General features: G+C 41.2%; 1 protein-coding gene across 2 annotated transcripts in view; it reads left to right on the top strand.

Annotated features, from left to right (window-relative positions):
- LOC124996606 (netrin receptor UNC5D-like) overlaps positions 1-25659 on the top strand; it is a 171626-nt gene that overhangs the window by 111655 nt on the left and 34312 nt on the right. For both annotated transcript variants that reach the window (XM_047569801.1, XM_047569800.1), the window contains exons 3-5: positions 9332-9475; positions 9687-9790; positions 25008-25188. In XM_047569801.1, coding sequence (XP_047425757.1) covers positions 9332-9475; positions 9687-9790; positions 25008-25188 — 429 coding nt within the window. The remainder of the gene's footprint in view (positions 1-9331; positions 9476-9686; positions 9791-25007; positions 25189-25659) is intronic.

The raw sequence follows: 25659 nt of genomic DNA, 5'->3' as shown, positions 1-25659 counted from the left end.
CCTTAACAACAAGCCAATAAAACAGTGAAATTAACAAAACAAAAAAGAAGTGGATGCGCCTTGGAAACAATAAAAATGAAATCAAAGAAAGCTCAGCGAAGCCAGAATATTGCACATGCTGATGTACATTTCTTTTTTATTTCTTTGCAACAAATGCATCACAGCGGTCGAGCCAAGCATTCAGAGATGTTGTTGTTTTTTTCGTCGGCAAAGTAGGATATGAGGTGGATTATTCACTATTTTCTGTGCTTCCACTCTCAGCACACACTCCATATATTAAAGGCTGCAGTGAATAACCTTCGCTGCAGTCTGGAAACATAAAGCAGCATAGCTTTTACCGTCAGTGCACAGATAAAAGCACAGGCCTCTCATCTATACCATAGAGTCTGAACTTTCTTCTGAGGAAACATAGATTCTGCTGGAAGCTGAGACAAAAGGTGTTTTGTGCACTGCAGGGTATTTTTTGTGCAGACCTGATTGATGGTAGTGCTATGAATAATTGATGATGATTAGTTAGTGACCTCATATCAAAAATCCCTTCATTTTTCTTCACGTTTGCAATGATTTGGTGAGCATGACACTATTGCGCAAATGTGTTTTTTTTTTGTCAGTGACGCTTGTGTGAACTCTGAAGGGGATTATTTAGGAACATTTACACCCTGTAATAAGCTTTCCTGCTCGGGTTTCCAGGTATTTCGCCTTTCAGTCTAAGCTGGGGTTTTGTTTGATGCTAATAACAATAAAAGGTCGAATCGAGGGCAGAAGGAAAAGAAATGTAATAGTCAGCTAGTGGTGACACCTAAATAACTTTCAGCTCGCTGTGTTTATGGTATTTTTTGTAATATTCCCCATGACTATCCAGTACTATTTCAGGAGTGTGAAGGAGTTTGCATGGTTCGCTTTTCTTATCCACCAACCAGCCACAACATTAAAACCACCGACACTGACACGGTAACGCACACTCTGTTAGAGGCCATTTTAGATTGTGACATTTGTACATACGGTGGCTCTAAGTGGTCAAAATAGGTGCAGAAAATGCCAAATTTAAGCTGCTTCCAACAACTTATTTTCTAAGCGTATAAGCAGCAGCATATAAGTGTTTTCAGTCCTAAAAACAACATGGTCACCTATAACTAATCACCATGTGGCATTTTTTATGGAAAGATTCTTCTAAACATTATATATACAGGTGAGTTAATTGAAAGTTATTTATGAATATATCGTAGTCAAACTGTTGACATGCGATAAATCCCACTATACACGATAAATCCTACAATACACTAATTTATATTATATAACTAAGAAAGACCTTGGTCATGTGATTTGGATTTCGCACACTTCCTGTTCCGGTGTAATATTATGTGTTTGTAATGGGTAACTTAGCTGAACAGATGTAATTTCTTATTTTCCATAATTTTATTATTGTTTAGCTCATTAGCAGGTGATTGTTATTTAGTTATTTAGTGACATATAGTCATTTAGTGATATATAGTCATTTCTTATTAATAAGATTGTTTCCATAATAAATAATGATGGATTTTGGATGGATTTAGACATGATCACAATGAACATAAAAAACACATCAGTCTTTTTACTTTTAATAAAAATTCAAAAATCCCTCAATGACCTTAGTTGACCCAGTTGTCAAGGTACCGTGTATATGTCTTTGTACCCATCCTGAATAGATGGTGACCGAACCCTTTAAGGTATGCGAGCCCCAGCTTTAGTGCTACAATAAACTTCCTTAACTCTTGTCTCTTGACTCAAGACGCTGATTCGGGCTGACAGTAATGGGGGCTGGGGTCTCGCATAAACCCGAATGAAGAGCGCTTTCTCTTTTCGTGTATATTTAAATATCGTTACGCAGCTTCCCGAGGCTGTGAAGGCTTGTCTTGCCTAATGTGTAAGACGCCTGAAACTGTACCCAGAGACTGAAAGTTGAAACGCACAATGGAAGAAAGAGACGGAGAGAAAGGGGGAAAAAAAAGAGACGTACTAAATTATACCACAGAAAGAGCGCGGCCCTAAATCCTCCATCGATTTTTAAACTACATCAACTCTTCTTTGATCTGAGGTCACAGATAATCCTTCGGACCAAAGTTTGGATTTTGCCGAGAAAATGGAGCATTGATCTGCTTTCTGGTCAACGTGATTATTGCCGAGTAGCCCAGAGTGTTTTCCAGATTCAGGGCAGCAGCGTTTATTTCCTTATCCTTTTGCCATTGCTAAGCCTCTTGATAAACCACAGGCGGACAAGGCTCAGCGAGATGTTCCATGTAATCATCGCTGCCCAGATCCTTACCTCCCTTCAGGAAAACAACTCGCACCGATAAACTCCTTAGAATGAGTTTTAGGGAGCTGTATCGAGCCTTCGCAGACACCGAATCAATCCGTTTCTGTGTTTATAAGGAAAATGTCTGGACTTAGGATTCAAAAAATAAATAAATTAAAAAAAAAAAACAAGGACGCCGTACTGTACTCTGTGACCTATCACAGAAGACGACTTTATTTCCGTCTCTGCTGAAATGCTGCGAGAGGGTTTGGAGATTGAAATGAGTGACAGAACTCCAGAGATTACTGAAGGACAGAGCGAAAGAAGAGGAGACGGGAAGGTGGAACAGAGGGGATATCTGTGTTTATAGACTTCAGCTGAAAGGATGATACCCTGATGGAGAGATAAGAGAAAAGGGGGGTGGAGGGTGGGGGTGGATAACGGGAGAACGGGAGAAAGAGGACATTGGAAATGGAGAGTGAAAGAGAGGCTGAAAATGGACACCGCTCTGGTTGTCTGGAGGAGGAGAAGATAGCAGCTGCTGCAGATCCTGAGATGAAGAGATAGCGATTGAAGGAAAGAGTCTGAATGGGTGGATAGAGGAGGAAGCATGGATATCTGTTCCCCCGTTGATGTCCTGTCAAAGGCGGACCCCTCTGTTGTGTAAGCGTGATCCTGGCAGGTCCGTGAGATACCATCAGCCCCGGCATGAACTCACAGCGGAGGACGAGAGAGGGGTGTGGACTGGTGAGAGGGAAAGCGAGATGCCTCCGAGTCTCTCAGTGTCACAAACCGTTAGCTAAAGAAATCCGAGCGAAACAAATGAAGTGGTCCACAGAGTGAAAACTATTTGCGTATGCAGAAGCTGCTCCTAATAAGCAGACGCGCGGGTCTTTGGATAAACATAAACACGGCGACTGGCGAGGGCGTTTTAATGGCTGAATTATGATGATTTTTTATTTATTTATTTATTTTATTTATTTTTTTCTTATGCATGGAGTAATGTGTCCCCTTTGGTTCGAGGATTAAGTATGACACACACAGCTGGGACCAGACTGAAGACGTTGCTGGGAGCATGTTCCGCTTGTCTAGCAGGGTTCGTCTGCGCCTGGCCCTCAGCCAACCCTCGCAGCCCCCACACGCCGAGCAATGTCACATCACACAAACATTTCCCCAAAGCCGGGTTCGCATCAGACAGACGCTCTCCCAGAGCTATATCCATCCACCTCAACCCGCGGCCCACGCCGTGTCACCCGCCACGTACACAGCTGCCTCGGCCTCGCGAGGATCCCTCAGACAAACACAAATCTGAGCCCCCCCAAACACCCAAAACCCCCCCAAGTACAACAGAGCTGCTCGTATTAAGACACTTGTACATGGCGCCGCCTGGCTCTCTTAGGGCCTCTTCGCCAATTTTGTGTCACAGTGGATGACTGTGCCCAACAAACCAAATCGACTCTTTTACAGAGGCGCGATCAGACGCGTGTTAAAGGGAATGACGGAAGCTGCACCATCCTGAGGTCTGCTGTCGAGGCTTCAATGGACGTTTTGTGTTCCTCAATGCATAGAAGCGTGACCATCACAAACTGCTTGATCGTGAGTTATTGAATAAAGCCCGTAACGCGGCGTCATCTCCGGCTGCTTGGAGAGGAGACTCTTACGTCTCTGCCTAATGTGAGGGAACCTCTCAGTCGTCCTGATTTTATTTATTTTTGTTTGGTTTATTTCTTTTCCTTCGCCGTGGGGCGCATTTATTGCTAGTATTTCATGCATGTGCATACAGAGTTTTGCAGACACCGATCAGCCACAACATTATGACCAATGACGCACAGATCTGTTTTGTAGGCACAAGGGAGACCTACATAATATTACAAATGTGGTCATAATGTTATGCCTGATTGGTGTAAGACCTTACTTTAATTTTCTCTCTTTTTGATTTTGTTCCGTTGGTCAGAAATCAGACTAAGCAGTGAATCTGCAGAGCTACACCCCACCTCACCCTCACAATCAGTTTTTCTGCTTTTCTTTTGCTTTTTTTTTTTTTTAAAGGAGTGCATCAAGAGCCGTTGTTTATTCATTAGTTTGCTCTGGTTTCCCCTCCATTAATAAAGATGAGGAGGTGTGATTGTGAATTAAGAAACAACATGACTGAAGCCATTCAGCCTCCACTGTGTTTTAGACTGTTGTCACATTCCAGGAATGAGAATTCTTGTCTGAAAGCACTTAGCGAAGTTTAGAGGTTCCATCAGAGGGGGGGAGAAAATGTGATGGTTGTTATTTCTGATCTCTCTAAGTCTCTAAGTCACTTTAGATTCTAAATTCTTTGCCGAGTTTTTCCATTGTGGATCGTGAACATTCATTTGCTGTAGTTACTGTCAGAAACAATTATGAACTATGTAGCCTATTTCTGGTACACAATGTTTCTTTTAATTTATCCACATACAGCGATCAGCCAGAACATTATGACCACAATATTGTGCAGGTCTCAAAAGTTTCCCAGCAGAGCATTGAACTGTCACACTGTTATTTACTTCTGCTGGTCATAATGTTATGGCTGATTGCCGACGTATATGTGCGGGTCTTGCCTGTGGCCTGTGTGCACTTTCTGTAGAGCTTTGTATTCTACCACTACACCAGCTACAGTCCCATAGTTTACTCTGATATAACAAAATATAAATATGATGATGATTAAAGGCGTGTTTTATATGATTTCTATCATTTCTTAAACCCCGATGACACCCTGATGTCACAGTTAAGAGTGAAAGTGGCGATGTGTGTGTGTGTGTGAATTAAGACTGGGTGCAGGGGAACGAATCGTCACCGATGCTGCTGAAATCTAAATAATGTATTCATATTTGTTTACCTCGCTGCTGCCAAGAAAGTTGAACTTCACTGACTCACTGACACTGCAAATTCCTCCTGATTTGATGACACATTTGCCCCTCAGCCGAGTGCAATCTTGTGTTTTTATTTTCCCCGTAGTTAAATCTGCTTCGCTCTCACTTAATCAGGCATGTTGATTAAGTCTCTAATTTGGAGCAGTGGAGAGGAGGAGTAGATGAAGTGTGTGTGGTGGAGGAGAGGCTGCTGGTGGTGGAGTATTGTACATAATATCACTCAGTTGTTGCAGAGGATTACAGTGTCTTCGGAGAACGTTTCTGTTTTACATTACTTCATTAGGCTCGCTCCCTATTGATAACCTTTCATTTCACATTATTAGTTTTTCATTTAATCCCGGGCCCCTTGTCTGAGCCGCTGTCTACGATGTAACGGCGCGGTGGCGAGAGCCCGCGGAGAGACGGCTCCACTACAAGTGCAGGTCCACGTAATTAAGCAATAAGCCACAAGAGGCCGAGCTTTACAGTGATTTCTGAACAGCTGCTGTGAGATGTGTTGTTAAGCACGGCTTGTTAGCTGCGCGAGAAAAATACATATCAGGGAACAATCTCCAAATATAATACGAGCTTTAAATCAATTAACGGGAGCAAAATTCCAATTGTTTCTTTTTAAATGAAACAAGTTCAGGACTATAAACATAGTGGGAGTATTTATTAGTATCTGATCATATCAGAGGGAGGCACAGTGGTGTGCTGGTTAAGAGTTTGCATGTTCTCCCTGGGTCTGCGTTGGTTCTCTTCGGATACTCCGGCTTCCCTCCACTGTCCAATGACATGCTCGTTAGGCTGATTGGTGATTCTAAATTGGACATAGGTGTGAGTGTGAATGATTGTTCGTCCATTCAAACCTCCAGGGGACAAGAGGCTACAAGAAATGAATGATCAGCATTTTCAATAAGGACTTCTTTACATGGAATTTCTCCCATGCTGGAATCTAATTGCCTGCCTACACGCGAGGGATCGGAGGCAATGCATGCATGCATGCGCCGCAGTCATCATCGCTGCTTTGTGATTTTAATCTCAGCAGGCTCACGGTTTATTGTTGACTCTCCTGCAGTCGTATCAACCCAACGCTTCCTTCTGCTTGTTCTCTCACAGCGGAGGAGACGCGGCGTGTTAATCCAGTTAGGTTGCTGATGGATTTTCTTCTTTAAAGAAAAGTGCCCACAAAGCGAAAGCGTGGTTGGCTTTGGCAGCTGTCTTTGACAGTTTTAAATGTTGTAATAGAAGAGGAAGAAGAAGAAGAAGAAGCAGGAGCAGTTGGAGCCGCTGGCAAAGGGGCTGCTTACGGTGGAAAAAGGCCAATTATCGAGCGACTTCTTCAAATAATAGACAGCATGAGTTTGTTGGCCTGTGCTGTAACTTGACAGTGGTCTTCTGTTGTGACAACTTCTTATTTTCCTCATAAGTGGACCCTTGAGTCTGCCATCTAGTGGGAGCGAAGGAAAACAGAAAACAGTGGACATCAAATTTTACGCCTGTAACTTGTTTATTTGTTATTATTAGCTTCTGTAGTTTGATGTTATGCTCAAATCTAACACTTTCTATCAATAGAAATGAGCTACAATGTCACTAATTAGCAAGTACTCATTTCAGGATGTTGGGATTTCATTGTTTGCCATCATGTTTTTGTAAAAATGGTGTTTAGTGTTTGTACGTCTTAGGTCCTACTAATCTCAAACCACCTTGGAGAAATTAAAAATGCAAACAAAAGCTCGAGTCTCAGGACGTTAAATCCTAAGGATTCTAACTTAAATCTGTTTTAGTTTAGTCAGAAAGTATGATTAGTTTATAACATTTCTTAGTACTTTGAAGATCAGAAGTAGGTAAAACCTCAAGGCTGAAGTTAAAGGGGCACCTTAGGGGTTCCCCCTGTGGCAGTTTGAGTCTGGCTCCAAAAGTCAGTCTATTCCCTTAGATCCCCATGTTAGCAACTTTAAAGCAGAAATAACAAGGTGGCACCTTAACAGACTGTTAAAAAAAAAAAAAAAACTTAAATATCCCAGCTTCTACTTACTTTAAATATCTTAAATGAGCCTGTAAAATGCTTTGTAGCCCCCAAAAATAATTAAACTTGTCTTATTGTTATTTAGTATTATTACTATTGCATTAGCACGCTAGCCATAATAACTTAGTAGTAACTGAGGTAAAGTAATGTGTCAATTAAATGTGTCTGTCTACATGGACATAAATTACATGAACACATTGGTTTCACCGTATATATGACGCTAACTGCTTTTTACTGGCCTTAAGTCTGGATAACTAGCTAGCATAAGGCTAGCATAAGATTTGGTTAGCTTCAAACTTCATTCATTTGTAAAGTGGCGTTTTTGAGATCAAGGTTCACATTAACGATGGTCCTACTCCCATAACTTTCTCTGTTTTTGTTCACTGGCTTGTTTCCCCCATGTTTTCCCGATCACTGTGGTATATTTTAACTTTTAACCCAACTTCATTCTCTGTTATTGCCACTTCTCTACGGGTGAATATTAATGGTTAGATGTATCTAACATGGCGCCCACGAAACATGTGACCAGCTCAGAACCAATCAGCATAGAGGGATAGCTCAGACTCTGGTTTGGAGCTCACACTGCAACCCAGCTTTGAATAAGCGGATGAAACTGACTGAAAGAATGAATGAATACATTACAAAGCAGGTTAAGAAGCTGAAAATTAAAGCCAGTGCACTTCCTCAAATGACCACTTGAGGTTTGCTCCAAAAGCGAGTCAGCCTCCGTAAACCGTTCAGTGAGTGTAAATAAACATGTTTACAGCCTGGTACAAGATGTGGTTTGTGTTTTTCTATTTCTAATCCCCCCCATCCCCCAGTGTGGCTGTTTTGGGTGACAGTTAGGTTCACTTACAGGTTACTAGCAGGGGGCCTCAACAATCATAAGAATAAATTCTTCAAGCAAAACTCTGTCTGCTGTGAAGTCAAGTAAAGACAGATTATTTATAGAGCACATCTGAAAACATCCAAACTCCTTCATAGAAAAGATCGGATCATGAATTAATGTGATCATATAATCAAATAAAATAAATAAATAAATAAATTGACAAAGGAAGAAGCCTGTTGTGCTTTTGGCCGCGCTGCTGCTTCACTTTAACGACGTTTAAACGGCACCACGTGCAGCACAGATTTTTACCCATAAGCATTAACACCAGTTTGCTTTCATAACGCAGATATTTGCCATCCTCCCACTCCCATTCTCCCCCCACTGTGCAGACTTAATTGCATGTTGCGGGGAGTGACGAATTTGAATGCTGGACTCCAAACATTAGCTGTCCATATCGCTGCATTCACATATTAATAAATCCGGTGGAGTTGGCTGACTGAAAAGCAGGTTTCCGCCGGGTTGGACAGGCATCACGTACGTCGCTTGAAAGCTGCAATTTCCTAGATACCCAATAAAGCCTCCCTGTTATACATTAATGGTCCGAGTCTGTCATCTTTTGTGCACGCTCTGCCATAATTGAAATACCAGGCTTTTAAATTCCCATCAGTTGTCTCGTCTCATGCCCGGCTCATTATGGGCTGCATCACTGGCAATATATTCACAAATGACCTGAGCGAGGTTCAGTCAAAGTTCTCCCGCAGAAATAGATGATGTGATTGTGAGAGAAAGTATCTGGCTACAGATGTAGTATTTAATTGAAGTATTTTACATCTCTCTCCCACCTTAAATTACAGCCCCTTCCGATGTGTTCTTACTCCCTTCCCTTAACACAATAAGAGGCGCTTGTGTTCCTCCTCTCAGTGAGTGCTGCAAAACAATGTCTCCTCTGTATGAATCAGTTATGGTGTGCGGATAGTGGGAGAAGGTCTAGCACAACAAGAACTTGGCCATCTGTTTAGCAAAAGCTGAAACTTTACCGAGTCAAAAGGTTAGATATTGATATTCAGAGTAAAGTGTTGAGCTCTGTGAATTTGAATAAAAGCGCACGCGTTTAAGTTGCCGTCCCGAATAAAATCCGTGAAATGTATTTGGTCTGACAAGCTGTCCTCTCCTCCGTCTCCTCCTGGCAAATGGCGGATCTGTTTCCTGCCGATAAATCTTATCAGAGTTTACTCATCATCTTGTCCCCGCTAATTTCCATCCCTCTTGACTGATCGTCCCGCGCAGTGCGATGAAAGGCAATCTCGTCCGTTTTTTGTCTGCAGGGCTGAAGATCCGCGAGGTCATGATCAACGTGTCCCGTCAGCAGGTGGAGGACTTCCACGGCCCGGAGGACTACTGGTGTCTGTGCGTCGCCTGGAGCCACCTGGGGACCTCCAAGAGCCGCAAAGCGACGGTCCGCATTGCATGTAAGCAACATGTCACTTTAAAAAGCAGCCTGACCTTACTGTGTCTGGGAAAGGCCATTCTTCTTCAAACCCCCGGGGGTGTTGTTTTATGGAAAGCCGCCTTCTTTCTCGTCCGTGCGTTTGCACAAACGTCTCAAACGTCAGCCATGAAACAATTTTAATGTGAATGTTCGGTTGTTCTTTAACGCAGCTTGTTTATTCTCCTCCCCAGACCTGAGGAAGAACTTTGAGCAGGACCCCCAAGGCACCGAGGTGCCTCTGAACGGCATGATTGTGTTGCACTGTCGTCCCCCAGAGGGAGTGCCTGTGGCTGAGGTGAGGGCTTCTTGCACTTCAAACAAGTAACATTTTCTCCTGCACCGCCTGGAGAGCAGCCGTCGTCTGTCTGGCTTACTCACCGTGTGGCTCTGTGTTTGTATCGTATTCCTGGTCTCCATTTGGAGCAAATCAAAGGTGCATCTTCGGTTTAAAACTGAATTTTGATAAGCTTAAGATGTTTCACTTCCAAGAGTAGTAGCAGTCGTTCATATATAAGTATCTATGGATGTACGTTGCTCTGCTCTTGGGTAAAAGGATGCAGGGCTATGACTTATTTAGACTCCTTTGCTATCATTCCCTTACTCTCTCTTCGGAGTGTTTGCGTCTGAAAAAAAAAGAAGAAGAAAAAAAAAAGAGCGCCTGTCATTGCCATTTTAATTTCCACCATGAATATAACATGAGGCTCTCACGGACTGTCCTGTCGAGTGCTGTGTTGCGCGGCGCTCTGATGTGGTGTGCCTTCATGTGGAGGCTCAGTAGGCTGATATGTCAATATCAAAGACAGTGGGCCCAAGCTTCTGAAGCTCTGCATTTACTTACAGGCACGGTCTGGGATCAATCTGTAAACAGAATGACAACCTACCAGTGCGTTTCAAAGCGCAGGGCAGCAACATTGCTATTAGCCCCAAATTGATTGAAGCTCTGTTACACACACACACACACACACACACACACTAAATGATACATAATTAATGTGTGCTAATGGAGGTTTATGTTTGCAGCAGAACAAAGGGAACTCACAAAAATGGACATGTGTCAAACTGTGTGGTTATAGCAGGACTCATGGTTTCGTGAACTGTGTTACATTCCGCGTTAGAAATTAAATAGATTGTTCAACATAGGATTCATGCACCGATCAGCCACAACATTATGACACCAGAGACGCCACTGGACAACCTCAGAATTTAAGTATTTGTGTGTCGGAGTACATTTCTCCTTTAACAAACTATCTTCATGCAAAATAGCAAAACTGTGTTATTTTAAATGAATATGTGTCTAATAAGTGGCAAGAAAACATAATTACCGAGAAGAGTTTTCTGCATCAAACAAACTACAAAACGACGCATTAAGTGGGTGTCAGAACATTCATCAGGTGGTTTGGCACAAAAAAAAGTAAAATACTTTAAATTACTAATTAACTAATTGAATGTAAGCATCACTGCTCCAAATGAACGCAGCCATGCAAGGTCATGGCATACACCGATTAGGCATAACATTATGACCACATGCACACATGCATAATTGTGTAGGTTGTGTAGGTGGGGGACCATCCCACAGATACTTGATCAGTTTGGGATCTAGTCAATTTGGAGGCCAGGTCAACTCCTTGTGATGTTTGTTTTAGTTCCTAAAGTGTTTGTGTGTGTGTGTCAGGCTGCATCCTGCCATCAAGGAGTGTCACTGCTGTGGGGTGGGGGGGTGCCTACATGTTGTAACAGCCACACGAATGAACGCCAGGTCCAAAAGTTTCCCAGCAGAACACTGACTTGTCACAAGATGGTGAATGTTATTCACTTCTCCTGTCAGTGGTCATAATGTTGTGGCTAATCGGTCTATGATGACTATGTGAGAATTTCTTTATAGATTTAAAAGTCTGATTCTAGCCTTTCTGGTGGCTGATTAGCTCTTCTCCTGTGCACAAACAAACAACTTAAACCTTCAGCGTCTCCACAATCGAACACGAGCACAGGCTGCAGGTTACTATTTATCAGGCTGAAGCAAAAAATAAAAGTGGCTTCAGCGCAGATTATGACAGATTGTGACGGTGTCTCCAGATGTCTGTTGTGCTCTGACAGTGATTTATTGCAATTTCTGAAACGTTCAGCGGCTTCTGTTCCCCCGGAAAGTTGGTGAACCATATGAAAAGTGCTGCAGCTCATCTTAAATTCAACCTAAAATCAGCACTTGTGTGTGAATATTCTCGAGTAACTTACCCAAACACTGCGAAACAGATTAGTCGTAGGTTTTCGTCGTATTATGGATATAGAGGCTTTAATACACCTTAAGGGTGAAACCGGACTCCGTGGCTTGTAAGTAAAACTGTGTGTGTGTGCATTTGTGAGAGAGTGTGTGTGATGAATGATTCAGTTCTCACAAATGGAGCACTGGTGTACCACGAGCCTCCCCAAAGCATTGTGGTCATCAAATAGGCAACTCCTCATGCATTCATTAATGTGACTCCGGCTAACAAAGAGAATGGTAATAGTAAATAATGCAGTGACAAATCCAGCTCCCTCTTGTATGACTTGCACCTAGAGAAAAAAAAAAAAAAAAATAGTTGGAGATGTGGCTTCACTTTTCTTCTCTTTTTAAGACTTTGCCGAGAGGTTAGAGCATTTTTTTTTTTTTTTTATTAAATTTTTTTTGTGCGTGCGTGTGAAATCTGGCTCAGAGAGAAGCCGAAGAAGCTCGGCTACAGTTGGGAGTTTTAAGGAATTGAGGTCAGGATGCGGTGTGATCTCTTTTGTATTCAGCGGCATCGTATTTATTTTGGTCGTGACATTTATTTGAAGCTTCCGTGCTCAGCTTTCCTGATGCAAATTAATACTTGTGATGTTGAAGAAATGCAAACAGCTGACAATAAACGCTCTGACAGGATGCAAATCAAATGAGGCCCCACTTCCGATGCTGTTTTAACACGTAAACGATGTACGGCCTGACTTTACAGCTCCAAATCCCCTTATGTCGCTGGTCCGTTCGTGTCCTCGGAGGCGACGCTACCAGTGAGACATGGGAGAAGTTTATCCGCGTCTCGCTGTAACTAAGCCACCCGGGAGTTTGCTGGGCTGCTGCGTAGGACGTTAATGAAAATCTGAGAATGCTGTATTATCTGTTCCAGCAGTGATGGAGGCAATAATCTGTGCACAGCGGAAAGTCAGACCAAAGAGAATGGATCACAGGAAAACAGCTTAAGCCTTCTCCAGTTTATTGGTGGCAAGGCATAGACGGACCGGTTTAGAATACGCATTATATTATTCTATATATGTTTTGATTAAAGCGGTAAAACATTCATATCTTTTCTTCAAACCGAACTGGAATTAAAAATCTTTTCCCTATTTTTTTTTTTTTTTTTTAATGAAAACAATGTCTACACTCAACAGCCGCTCCATTAGGTACAGAGAGAAAACAAATGCATCCTAATATAACAGCCCTGCACTAAATCTTATCTTCATGAAGGTTATGGTATTCAGTATTTCTTTAATATAACCGAGGCTGTGCTTTGTTGTTCTATTCACTTCTATTGTGTTGTACCGGCACAGGCTTTTCTATTATTTTGACCAAACATCCAGTTGAATTACTTCCTTTCTGACCCTGTTTCACCATCAACTGTTCATTACACCGATCAGGCATAACATTATGACCACCTTCCTAATGTTGTGTAGGTATTCCTTGTGCCTCCGAACCTATTAGAGAATGGACATGGACCTTCTGATGGTGTCCTGTGGTGTCTGGCAACACAGTGTTGTTAGTGGGGGTCTTTGGGATTCTTAGTCAGTTTGGGATCTAGTGAATTTGTGGTGTTCTTCATGTTTTTTTAGTTGTTCCTAAACAGTTTTTTAGCCCTATTTGCACGGGACTAGTTTTACCTGAGGATCTCCAGTAATTTCTAATAATCTCAGAGGTAATCTATGATCTTAACCTTGTGAAAATCGTCCATTTCCATGACTGGGAAAGTAAAAATTGCACCGCAAATTACCTACCATAAGTCTTGCAACACACAACATCTCAACTTTTGTTTGATTTGCAGTTTTTTTTCTGCCTCTTGTCACTTAGCAATTATGAAGGATGTGCTGTAATTCAAAACTTGGACAGATGTTAGAGTAGAGAGTCAAGATGTCACTGAACTATTCCCCAGTTTAGACGGATGGAACCGTTAAATCAACCATTAATGTGTTCACTGGCAAAGGTGGAGCTAACTTAAATATCGACAGGTCCTTGGTAATTTCTTCCCCTGGATGAACAGTATCAAAAATAAATTTTTATCATCCATTATAATATGCAAAATAATTAAAACTGTCTCTGACACGCAGAGGAGTTAGATGGAGAGTAGCAGAGCCAAAATGACAGAATGTAAATTTCGGTAAAACACAGAGTTTGTTTATCCTGTGACACACAGGGGAGTAGGATGGAAAGTAGCAGAGCCATAACGACGGAATGTAAATTTATCCTGTGTGAATGCGTCACATGAAACGCAGACATAGGGGTTAATATCTGAAACACGGGACATCCTCAGGTAAAACTAATCCGATGTGAATAGGGCTAATGCATCCTGCTGGGGATGTCTGCTGCTATGGGGCGGGGCTGCCTGGCCTGGTCTAGGTGGGTTGTACACACAAATGAATGTCAGGCCCAAAAGTTTCTCTGCAGAACACTGAATTGTCACAAGAAGGTCGATGTTATTTACTTCTCCTGCCGGTGGTCATAATGTTAGTGTTAAAACTAGCCAGTTTGGTTACATCTAGCTTTCTTTCATATTCAAACGCCACCATCGATCGTGTCCTCCCACATGGAAAAGGACGTGATTTCACTCTGCTTTGCTATTATAGCTGCAGGGACCATTGTAATGATTATACATTCTTTCTCAAATAGCAAGGAGAATTTAAATAAAAACAGTCTGCGCTGAAATCTAACTCACTGGAGGAGAAAGATCACTGCCATCATAATGTGTGCATGATTAATGGAAGTAAACAATTATGCAACCATCAGGAACTCATTAGTTTATGTGTCATAACTGTCCCAGAAAACTGCCATCGGTACATGAACCGATGAAAACGAATGGTTCAGAACTAATAAACTCTTAGAGTCTATGTTTGATTCTCTGGGTACTGGAAGCACGTGGCCTATTTTTCTTCCCCATATGTGTTAAATAACTAATTGAGGAGGTATTTGTCGCGACGAGAGAGTGATTAGGAAGCGTTCGTAGGAAGCGTTCATGTTAAATCCTGACTTCGGGAGAAAACTGTCAAACCTTTATTGTACGGCCTACTTAAAACGACATCCAAGAAAATACCTGTAGACTCTTGCCAGCTCTTAATGAGTGAAGTGGAAACTGCCTCAGCACAGAAAAAAAGTTCAGTGGTGGAGAAAAAAAAACAGGTCTTAAGTAACTTTACGGAAAAAAAAAAAAAAAAAAAACGTTTTACAATCATTAGCCTCACATTAACCGCCCAAGTATTCCATACCAAGTGTAATTAATCATCAAGGCTCTCATCCAAAGTCATTTGAAGTGCTTAAAATGTAATTATTCAGTGATAAACATAGCATTTCCAGAGACGGTTGTGGAGATAAACCAAGGACGCGACAAGGGTTTAGCCGCCCCCGCCCCTTGAATATGCTGCTGTCAGATTGGGAGGGCTCATTTGTTTAATGTGATTTCATGAAAGTCGTTGCTGCATCGAGATCGAGAAAAAGGCCATACATGACTGAGGGAAGGCAGAAAGAGGGTGAGGACGTGAGGGGAAGAGAAAAAGGAGGAGGGCGCTTGTTAATGAAACTCAACCTTAATTGAATCAGATGGAACAAAACCTGCTCCAATGCTTTGTAATTGTCTTCATGTCGCCTTCACTTCCCATTTAAATGATTGCAAATATAGGTCATTACGAGGGCTCTCAGAAAAACTTGATGTTTAGGCCCGACGCAGTATATATGTGGCGATAACGTACTGCTCTCTCATCTCAACATCTTCAAGCTGCTTGAAGCTATCGGGGAAAAAAATGAGACTCTGCCGCATGGACACCCCGCTGACCATTTGATGGTGCTTTCAGTATATCTTCATTTTTAGTTGCCCCCTCACACTCTGTCTCCTCTGGCTGGAAATGAACCGATAATAAACGAGAAAACTTTCCTGAGCGGCGGCGCTGAATAAGTTTCAGCCACTGGTCGTCTAATGGTGAACATGTTGACCTTGACACCGCCGCAGCAGACTCGCCCGTAAGGCAAGCTCTGCCGGGTTAGGTGTGGTGTAGTTCAACACCGGTTGTTGCTATCTAAGTGGAACAAATTTGCCAATTAAGCAAATCCGTTTCCTGTCCTCCCCAGGCGCTGGCTTATCAGGCTCATTTGAGTCTGTCCTGTCCGTGCCTTCTCATCAGCATGTGCATCTCTCTATCCCTCTCGCCCCCGAAGCGAAGGGAAGGCTGTAGGACGACACCGAATGCATAGCGCACTCTGGGTTTATACGCTTGCTGCAGCGCACCATGGAAAAGAACAGACGAGCTGTAGAGTGAGCCGGATTAATTGAAGCAAGAGACGGAAAAACAAGCCGCAGCACAAAATCGTTATTTAAAGGGATACGCCACCTCTATGTGAAAGTTAGTCACTCACCGTATTCCACAGAGTTGGAGAAGAGGCGTTTTTGAAATCGGTCCAGGCATTGACCTAATCCGGCATTAGCATTAGCTTAGCAGTGTTGCCAATTAGCCAGTCGTTCGCAAAAGTGATAAATAAACCCAAGAATTTTCCTAATTAACTGTACATTCACATCAAGTACAAGCATCAATGCAATTATTCGGTCAACACATGGGCATAACTGGTTTTCAGATGCTGCGTGGTGCCTGGCAGTGGTGTTTTTTCTGTGAACAACTGGCTAATTGGCGACATTGCATTACAGTGCCTATGCTAAGCTAAAGCATAGGTCTTCAACAGGGGATCCGAGACGCCTAGGGAGTTAATTTTCCCCCACAAATTAAAATTTCTTTAAATGCACATTAACACAAATCCATCATATTTTAGTAAAGGGATAAATGGAGGCAGAATACGTTTTCTTGCAGCACTTCACTCACTATGTTTAAAGTTAAAACTTATCTCTAACTTATTTTATTTATCTGTCCATTATATATATATATATATACACCAGTTAATGTGTTTATGTTTATGTCGGGTATGTTTATGTATACGGCAGTTGCTAGCACATGTTTGAATTTAAAAAAATATGAAACATAATCTAACACCTTCAAAGATCCCAAATGTTAAACTCCATTAAAGTCACAGTGGAGAATAGTTTTCCGCCTCCTACTGGGAGTGAGAGGAATTACATCAAAACTGTCGACACATGGATATGTCCATAGACTGTATCGAGATGGACCGTGGAACAGCTCCTCTAATGTGAAGCCAGAGCAAGTAGAGCTCCCCCTGGTGACTGGCTTCAGTATAGGCCATAAGCTCCACCCCTTCCATGTTAGTAGATAGGACTTGGGCTGAACTAAAACACTAAAATACACGTCAAAATATATTCAGGTAGTTAATATAAAGCGGATGCATGTCCAAGTTTCCATTTTTCTATCAAATTTTGTTTTAGTTATTTATTTGACGCTATAGAAACGGGATGTGATATCCTAATCACCCTGAGTTGCCATGCCAACTGCTCTGTGAAGCAGTCCTACTGTGTTGTGAGAGTTGGAAAAAGTAAATTAATAAATACAGTACAATTCCTGGTAGAGGTAGAGCACAGCGTAGTATTCATTAAACAGAAGGCAAGTGAGTTGCATTTGCCAATTCAAGGATACGGAAGCCCTAAGCGGCCATGCATTCATACATATTATTTCCTCCATTTTCCAGTGATAACGAGTTAATTTCCTCTGTTTTCTTGAGATAATGAATAATTTATCTCTAGATCGTTATCCATAACCATTATCTAGCTAACATTAATGCATAGAGCAAATGGCTCACATTACATTAGGCTATTATTATTGTTATTACTACATTATCATCTGTTAAGGCCTTCCATCAGTCTCGAATCTTGAAGTAAATATATCAAGATCTCAGGAAAATAAACCTTTATTTTTCCTGAGACAAACAGATAAACAACTCCAGAAACCAAAGGAAATTAACCCCTTCACTTTCTTCAGAGCCACACCAATGCTAATCTGCATTCTTTTCGCAGATTTATTTATTTTTTCTCCTCAGGGATCATTAGCAACTCTTCTTAAAGGCATAGTTTTTACTCTTGCTATTTTTATTGTTGTAGGGTACTCCGTCTCCATTGCTGCAGTTCAGTTTTGGCAAACAGTCATTGCTAGGTGACGTAAAACAATTGGAATGTCTCCATAAAAACTGGATTTAAAACGTTCACATACTGTGAGGCTCAGAGAGATCCACCTGCTGTATTTCATCTCCAAATCAGCTCTGATTTTTTTCCACAAACACCCACTATACTTATGGAACAATAGGACCTTTGTGCAGCAACATCAGTCATAACTTCAAAAAGATTTCTTGACGTTAACCCTCCTGTTCCCATTCAGTGTTTAACATCTGTAAATATATGATTAAAATCTTGTTTTTTGTTTTTTTTTTTGTTGTTTTTAATGACTTTTCCTAATTTAATGGGGACACTGACATGGGCACTGGCCCAGACATAATATGGCTTATATATTCTTGATAATAGTTGTGATGATAGTTTTTCATACCAAATGTTAGAAATAACAAGAATATAAACTTGGATATAAAGATTTTACGTTGATCTGCATATGATATCCGCATAACAGGTATCCTGTTGTTTTCACTTAAAGAGCTATTTAGATGGTCAACAAACAAATATAAGACATACGAACTTGTTTTTTTTTTTTTTTTTAACTTCGGTCATTTTTTGGAAGTTTAATTTGCTTGGGTCCAGTTGACACCAAGTATAAATAAACATGCATTTTAATAAGATTGAGATACTATATCAAAGCCCGAGATTCAGTACCGAAAACTAGGAAACGTCTTCTGAGACACAAAAAGGTCCTGAACAATTCAACAGTGTTGCAGAAACGGTGAGGGAATGATCCTCAGTGAAGTGCCGATCGAAATAGCAGTAATCGATACGTCAACACTCAAACACAGCTCACTTGTTATCAATACCGCCTAAAAGGGATTGATTAGAAAGTTGCTGTCTTTTTGTGGCTGCAGGATTGCTGGCAGACATAAAATACAGGTAAATGGTTTGTCCCACTGAGGGTGACACCCAATGGGATCATCTATACCACAGCCATCCGGCTTCGGGCTGTTTTTGTAAACAAGTTGTGGCCCATTTCACTTGATAAATGTCAACGGATGTTAGAATTTACGACTTTTAACATATTTATATAAACACCTATTATTGTCATGACACCTTAAATTGCACATAATCACTTTTGTTATACCAAGACACAATGATTGTGGTTGAGCATTTAATCTGTAGACATTTTAAATCTCTGCTTAGAGATAACCAACTGTGTAACCTTGGTTCTATGAACTCAAAAATTAGCCCGCTGGGAGAGGGGCTCCACAATGTTTACCAGCCGCTATGAAGTCTGTTGACATAATAGTGGGTGTTCTCTTTTGGCAAAAAAAGAAAAATGTAAAAAGACTGATCTGTTGTAATGTCAGTGTAATTAAAAGAAAAATGGGTTTCTGCTATCACTTACATCCATTCTATCCCTGGTTTTATGTTACCATTCGAGAAATCCTTCCAGTGAATTACAGGCAATAAGAAACACAGATATTAAATCCAGGAAAATGAATCCTGGTACAGTGCATACATGCTTTTTTTTTTTTTTCGTACAGTGCATTGCAGAACACAGGATGTGGGTTATGTTTTACGGCCGACATCCTTGACTCAGTCTTCAAATTGTAGTGCAGTGAGGCTGAACAAACAAGTAGAATTGCACCACGCTGCTGTATTTGGTAGCAGTTCTATCGAAATAGCTGTTCACGGTTTACTGATAGGGGCATTTATAGAGAACAAAGATTCTTTAATCGTTAGTCGATAGCTTCTCTCCTCGTGTAATGGTCGTATGAGGCCGATGATGGAGATACGATGACAAACCAGCAGTTGAGGAGACAGACCAGACCATACACCCCCACCCCACAGCAATGAAGAACAGCACAAGGTGTTGACCCGGCCTCCGGATTCACTAGATCCCAAACTGATCAAGTATCTGTAGGATGATTCATAGAGGCCCCTCCCCTCAACCTATAGGACCCAAAGACTCCGACCAGACAAGGACACCCTCAGAAGGTCCATTTTCTGATGAGTGACAACTGTTTTGGAGGCACAAGGGAGACCTACAATATAAGGAAGGTGGTCATAATGTTTTGTCTGATCAGTAACTTGAATTGCATGATGCACAGATGAGTAAAAACAAAGCCGTACTGTGATCAGGGTCAGGGTCAGGGTTAGGGTTAAGGTTAGGGGTTAGGGTTTAAGGTGAAACATTAAGAGCTTCTTTTCTGGAAATGATTAAATCCCATCTGGACTCCATTTTTAATCAGTCTCAAATAAAACTTTGATTCCTCGCTGTCCTTGTAAAAACAAACTGCATCATTTATTTCCCAGATTTAATTCATCATCATCCTTTACTGTAATGTATAATTTATTAGCTGCAAATACTGGATACCTTTACATTTACAACATAACACGAGGCGGTGTCATTGCCGTGCAAAACCCATTTTAAAGCTGTTCATGTTCAGTTTTGCCTGGTTCAAGTCAAGGTTAATCAGGTACCCATTAAATGTATTGTAATGTATTCCTGCGATTCCGTCCATTGCCTTTAGCTATCACACATAGGCGTCTATTAGAAACACAAATTTCAGTGCACAGCAGTTATTTTATACTAAAAATGCCTTTCTCCTTTGGTTTAATAACCAATTAGTAAAAGATTTCTTCAGAATAGAACGCAGAATTACTTGCTTTTCTTTTTTTGTGATAGAAATTAGATTAGTCGTTAGGAATCTTTCATGTAATAAAGTGTAGCCCGTGTACCTTTAATATTGATATATTATACATATTATCCATAAAATGGTGAGACATATATAATTTAAGCGACATAATGATAAAATCTTGGCAGCTGTCAAGTTCAGTTTCATCAGTTCTCTATAAATATTCATCCATTAGCATGTGATAACAAAAGGTTGCAGGTTAAGATCAGTTCAGCGAATCCCCCCCACATTATATCACTACTATCAGGAGTACTGTAATGCAAGGAAATTATTTATTTTGTTCTGAAATTACTAACTTGTTATCTATTTAAATGTACCGATATGTGCTGCTGCTTGTAACTGACCTTACCTCACTGGAGTTTAATTTGTCTTTTCTAATTGTTCTATTTCACAACGTCACCACGGGCAGATGAGTGAAAACACTATGCATTTTATTAGGAGTGATCACATTAAAGCAAAGCAATATAACCAGAAGATGTATGAGCTGTCTCCTAAATGTAATTTGTTGCTTTTATCGCGTCTCATAACCCGATGGTCAGATGGTCAATTATGTTGGTTCATCATCAGCACGAGCCTTTAACAGAGACCCTTGACAATATTAAATATGCCTTTGAGGTGCGAGTTTTTCCAAACACTGCTCACAACATCGCTGTGTTTACATGGATAAAGTTAGCTTGATTGAAATTATTCTGATTTCAAAATGTGACTTAGTGGTTTTGTCAGAAGAAGATAGAAGATACAGACAGTAGAAGAAGGAGAAATGAGATAGAAGGAGATAGAAGAAGAAGATAGATGAGAGGATATAGAGAGTAGAAGAAGAAGAAAAGCAATAAGAGATTGATGCACCTGCCTGATGCTAGTTCAGCTGCTGCAATGCACTCTGGGTATCAATGGTATGTGCATGCAAAATACAATACAATATAAGATACAATTTTCCCTTGAGTTTGACATGTGTGCCATAGGGTGACAGTCAGGATTTGATCCATCATGGATGTCACAGAGGAAGTATTCCTCCTGACTGTACAAAACTGATAATGGTGTGTACGTGCAAAAATAAATGAGAACAAACTAAATATGGTTTGGTCCACCCCCACGTGCATAATGAATATTATTTATTAGTTTATTGACAGTGTTTTGTTTTTTTTGTTTGTTTTTTGCACATGCATGCTATATATACCCATATTTAACTTATTGTGCTGCAAAGTTAACATTTTGGCCCATGACTCTCCTCTGGATTCAACGTTGGCCCTTCCACTGGGAACAATTTGGGCACCTCTGAGACAGAAGAGATAAGAGATAGAAGGTAGAAGAAGAAGATAGGTGATAGGAGAAAGAATAAGAAGAGGAAGAAGGTGACTGGAGGAATTAGACGATAGAAGATAGAAGATGCAGATAATAGAAGGAGAACGGAGATAGAATGAGATAGGAGATACAAGAAGAATGTAGGAGATATAAGAAGGTAGATGATAGGATATAGAGGGTAGAAGAAGAATAAAAGCAATAGGAGATTGACGCACCTGCTTGATGCCAGTTCAGCTACTGCAATGCAGTCTGGGATTTGTAGTATCAATGGTGTGCATGCAAAATACCTGCAGGCCAATTCTGATAAGACACAATTCTCCCTTGAGTTTGACATGTGACAGTGTTTACATTTTCTTCTACATGTCTTTTACTTTTTTTATTTTAAGGGTTTTTTGCATCCTACAGGTGTTATTTTAATGTTTGCATAATTATGTGTGCCTTTATGCCAGGGTTTCTGCAAAATTTCATTATGTTCTCATAATGACAATAATGAATCTTGAAGAAGGAGATAGGGGACAAAAGAAAAAGAGGAAGAAGAAGGTAGAAGACAAATAAGTCAGGCGATAGGAGATAGATGAAGATGACAGAGGAAGACAGAAGATACAAAAAAAATGGAAGACAGAAAAGGAAGAATGTAGATGACAGAAGAAGAAGAAGGTAGAAAATCGGATATAGAGGGTATAAGATGTATGTAGGTAATAGGGGATAGAAGAGGAAAGAGATATAAGTAGAAGACAGAAAATTCCCCAGCTTTATTCAAAAGATTTAGTATAATGGGTTAGAAGAAAATGACCAAGACGGACCCATCTTTTTTCCAGCAGCACTATCCACAATCATTCCGTTTACGTTCATCCACGTTTCTGCCCCTCATCACCTGGTGTTTAACCAACATGGAGGCAAACATGCACAGAGAAAATGTGTTTATTCCAACCTGAGATATTCAATTTGTTCCATGTGTTTACATGACTGTTAGGAGCCATGTAAACAGAGGATTGCACCTCCCTTCTCAACCTGAGAATCTCTCCTGACTGACTGCGTTTTTATTCTAACTGTGTTGTTCCTCTGATTATTAGTGGAATACCAGTGTCCGTGTACACAGAGCAGAAAGTTTCCAGAGTGAGGTTTCAGTGTGTGATTTGCAGGGATAAGGCTAAAAAAAATGTATGAAAGATTAATAAACATGTGTTTGACAAAACTACAGTCTGAATTTTGAATGAATAAAATATAAGTTTGGACTATTTTGAACAGTGGAGCGTTGAAACAGATTGCTTTCATTACTGAGTAACACAGACGTTGATTAGACATCGAGGGCGTGAAAGGCAAAATTATACAGAAAAGTGGGGATAGCGGCACCAGCGCAGCGTTGCCAGTGTGGATGCTTGGTATGTCTTGAAAGCCGTGGAGCCAACTGATGGAAAAGAAAGATAAATTAAAGCCTCATGATGAAAGACTTCTCGGGCCATCAAAAGGGGCAAAAAAAAAAAAAAAAACACTTGTGACAACATGAGTCCTGATTTATTGATTTCCTAGCGCAATTTTTTCATCCAGGGTGCTTTGAAAGAGCAAAGCAATCTCGGAGTTTGTTGGCTGTTGTTATATTCCCGTGGCAAATGTACACAAGCACACACACACACACACACACACACTGGAGTACAACCCCAATGCGCAAACACAAGGCGCTCCCAGCGGGGCGGAGTTTTTAATCCTCAAACACACTGCCATAAATCAAACCCCGGTCCTCGTGCCCCGGCTCGTCTCTCTCAATGAAAAGCTCAAGCTAGTGGCACATTAATAGCAATTTACAGGGCCAGCCATGCGAGGAGAGGCGCGTCAACGGAGCGTCCTTTTATTTTGTAATTCCTTATTACTTTCACTCATGACACGGCCACTGAATTGACAACGGTAGAAGATGTGACCTACCCACTACATCACTCCCCTCCGAGTGCTTGTCAGCCAATTTATACTTTACCCCGTGAAACCCCCTTATCTGGCAATCAACATGTCTCACCCTTACACATCTTTATAAATGTATCCTGCACTGACCATTTCTGTTTGTTTGTGTCCATTTATACTGATAAGAGTAACATAAATAACTTCCTCTGTGAACCCGTTGTATTGACTGTCAAATTAGATTTCATTTGTCTTAGCTAGATGTACCTAATAATCTGGCAGCACACATGTTGCAGTTGTGCCTTCATCCAGTTTAGTGTAATTAGAAGTGAAGCATAAATTGTTAAATGGCATTAAAAGTGCTATTATGTACGTCTCCCTTGTGCCTCCAAAACAAGGGAGACCTACAAAGGTTGCATTACAACTGGCAAAGGCATTAACAGTAAAACTAAACACATGAACAAACGTAGCAGTTTTAACTACATTTTCACAGTGATTCCCTTTTGCTTTACGTAACCAATGAGTTTTTTTCTATTGAGCTGTAAGGTGACCCTGCACCAATTTATCTCTTAACGTAGGCGCTCGTCTAAAAAAGAATGAGGAGGGATCACGGAGCGTCTCTTTGAGCAGGGGGTGGCTTTGAAGTATGGCCCATTTACTTTTTATAATCTTTTTAATTTTCAAAGCTGCTTTACTCGGTACGTTTCCATGCACATGAAAAAAACAAAACAAAAAAAAAAAAATTATTGCCTTAATCCGACTTTAACTGGACAATTTAAGTGCATGTAAACACGTTACTCTGACTAAAATATGAGCTCTTATTATCCAATTAAGACGCCCAGATAATGCGATTTTTTCCACCATGTATACGCCTTAATCAGACTTTAACTGGACTGAACTCGTGTGCGCATCCAAGAAAGCCGGTCACAGAAGAAGAAGGTAAACGGAGCCGGTAGAAAAGACTGAAAAGAAAAGACACATATCGCCACCTAGTGTGGAGGAGGAGGACATATTCCCATCATGTAAACTGGGACTTTGTTCGGAAAGACGAGCTTTGAGCAAAGCTGGTAAAACAGATTTGATGATTCCTTTTTATGAGTAGGCAAACCCTGTTACGTAGGTTGTCTCTCCTTTGGGCCCGCTGGACCACCTGTGTCCTGTTCCTCCTTTTAAGCTTCGTCCTACTTCCTGTTCTGCCCTGATGAAGGACAATATGGCCGCACCGCGTAGGCCCATGTGCTTTTTTTTTGTTATGCATACAGATTTGGTGTGTATCGCATTTTCAAATGTTTTATTGTTTTTTTTCGTGTCTACCTGAAATAATTTTACGCTCTGTTGTTTTCAGGTGGAGTGGCTGAAAAACGAGGAGCCTCTGAGCTTTGAAGACGACACCGTTGTCGATACAAAAGACGATCACAATCTCATCATCTCTGAAGCTCGGCTTTCCGACTCTGGAAACTACACCTGCGTGGCCAGCAACATCGTGGCCAAGAGACGCAGCGCCACGGCTGCAGTCGTAGTCTACGGTGAGATATTCGTATCATTACGCCAAAGAAGAGGTGTCTATGTTTAGATTCTGTCTCTTCTGCTGAAACGTCACGACTGGAGATGATCAAAGCAATGTCAAACAGCTCTCGCGCCTGCATCGACATATCAGCTTTCTGGCGTAGATGCGCGGAGTCGGATTGCCACCTCAGGCAAATTTCCCCCCCAAAATCATTAATCTAAAAAGCTCTGCTCAACCACAGCGCGCGACCTTTATTCACACTAGACTCTAATGAGCAGGTAATGGGCAAATCATCTCTTGTGTTAAAACAAGGAGACGCAGCCACAGTATTTACAAGAACTCAATTATTAATGATGGAGAGGTTGTGACGTGGGCTGTCACAACTCTCCGGCTTTTATCTGCCGGCACTAAACACCTCATGCGGAAGGCTTTGTCTCGCTATGGGCCGGCACACAGCGGCTCTGGTGTTTATTAAAGTCCTGTAGAGTGT

Source organism: Mugil cephalus, chromosome 19 (genome assembly GCF_022458985.1).
Source record: "Mugil cephalus isolate CIBA_MC_2020 chromosome 19, CIBA_Mcephalus_1.1, whole genome shotgun sequence".
In the NCBI taxonomy this organism is placed as follows: Eukaryota; Metazoa; Chordata; class Actinopteri; order Mugiliformes; family Mugilidae; genus Mugil; species Mugil cephalus.
Note: the sequence above shows the minus strand (reverse complement) of the source record. Positions and strands in the feature narration are given on the sequence as shown.